Source organism: Lucilia cuprina, chromosome 2 (genome assembly GCF_022045245.1).
Source record: "Lucilia cuprina isolate Lc7/37 chromosome 2, ASM2204524v1, whole genome shotgun sequence".
NCBI lineage: Eukaryota > Metazoa > Arthropoda > Insecta > Diptera > Calliphoridae > Lucilia > Lucilia cuprina.
The window spans coordinates 62,060,824-62,062,369 of NC_060950.1; the positions used below are offsets into that span (position 1 = coordinate 62,060,824).

Here is a 1,546-nt window from a genome sequence, read left to right on the forward strand (position 1 = left end):
CAGTTCTAGTTCAGTTCTAGTTCAGTTCTAGTTCAGTTCTAGTTCAGTTCTAGTTCAGTTCTAGTTCAGTTCTAGTTCAGTTCTAGTTCAGTTCTAGTTCAATTATAATTCTTGCTCAATCCTAGTTCATTTCTTGTTGAAGGCAGTACAAACTTAACAATATAAATACACAAATTATTCACAAACTTACATTATATTGTTGTTGTTTCAGTTGTTGTGTTTGTTGCTGATGATTCGAATTTTTGTTGCCATTATTGTTGTTACCTTTGTTGTGATTATTATTATTCAAACTTCCGATATTATGAATAAAACTAAAAACATCCTCATAATTGGAATTTTGATTTCCCTCTACTTTGGCAAATTGATCCTCTAATGAAGAAGACAAGGGTGATTTAGTTTGATGTGGTGAATTAAGATTATGTTGCATGATAAATTGATTAAAATTCACATAGTTATTGTTAATATTAGTTTGTTGAGCATGTGGTTTACCCATAGACAAGGATGTGGGAGCTGACTGTTGGGGATGAAGTTGCTCCATAGGATTGTTAAGTTCGGAGGAAGTAGAACCAAACCCCGGCCATAATTGGGACAAGGGAGGTTGATTAGATGGTTGAGACTTTGAATCGGCCGACATTTTTGTTTTTTTTTTTTTATTTCAGACTTATACGGCAGCAGCTGCTGCTAAGCTGGATAGACAGCACAAAGGTGAAAACACGTTGTTGCTGGATTTTTATACTATAGATTATTGTGAATTTTTATACTTAATTTTTTCGGCCTTTTTAGGCCTTTAATCATAAAAATTGCAGTCAGTAGCCTTTTCTTTTTATTTAACAACTGCCTTTGTAGGCGAATTTTTTTAGGGAAAATATAAAAAATTATAAATTTAAAATTTTTGGCAAAAAAATAAAGTCCCACGTAGCGGCTGGAGGCACGCGTTAATTTTTTTCTATTTTTTCACAGACGCAAACCAAAAAAAAAACTGCAAACGCACACACTGTTAACTTATGCTGTCAGTTTTTTTCTTCTTTTATGTTATAAAACCAAGAGGTAATATTTTTATGGAAACAATTTAAAACTTTTTATAGTTCACATGTTGATTTTGCGTTAACAATGTTATGAAATTAAGTAGTTACTTTTTTAAGGTTTAATTATAAAATGTTAAGCTGAAAATTACAATTCCTTATAAAATTAACTAACACATATACGCAATCTTTGCGTTTCTCTTTCAGTTCTTTTTTTTGACTTTCCGTTTTCTTTGACAATTTCACAAAATGCCATAATTATTTCGCCACCTAATAAGGTTGCCAGATTTTAGACTTGTGTTGACAGCTTATAAGAGAAAGTTTAGGCGATTTTTATGAACAGTTATGACAAGGCTTATTCAAAAAAGGTAATATCACAAACAGTCATTTAGGCAGATTTGAGAATAAACTTTGAAATTTTAACGCACATAAAGAAAACAACCCGACGAAAAATAAAACAAACCGTAACAGCTGTTTTATCAAAATAAACATTTTTTTTGGTGTGGTGAGTTATTTTTGTTTAC

The 1,546-nt window shown here is 31.2% G+C and overlaps 2 protein-coding genes across 2 annotated transcripts in view; one reads left to right on the plus strand and one right to left on the minus strand.

Moving 5' to 3' along the window:
- Window positions 1-163: 163 nt before the first annotated feature.
- On the minus strand, window positions 164-1,268 carry LOC124418501 (signal transducer and activator of transcription A-like). Its single transcript, XM_046945075.1, has 2 exons — window positions 490-1,268; window positions 164-369 (listed from the first exon to the last, which is right to left on the minus strand). The coding sequence occupies exons 1-2, from the start codon at window positions 632-634 to the stop codon at window positions 179-181; spliced, it is 336 nt and encodes a 111-aa protein (XP_046801031.1). The 5' UTR covers window positions 635-1,268; the 3' UTR covers window positions 164-178.
- An 89-nt stretch (window positions 1,269-1,357) lies between these two features.
- LOC111685399 (protein shuttle craft) overlaps window positions 1,358-1,546 on the plus strand; it is a 5,709-nt gene continuing 5,520 nt past the window's right edge. Inside the window, exon 1 of the mRNA XM_046955699.1 lies at window positions 1,358-1,390. Coding sequence (XP_046811655.1) covers window positions 1,358-1,390 — 33 coding nt within the window. The remainder of the gene's footprint in view (window positions 1,391-1,546) is intronic.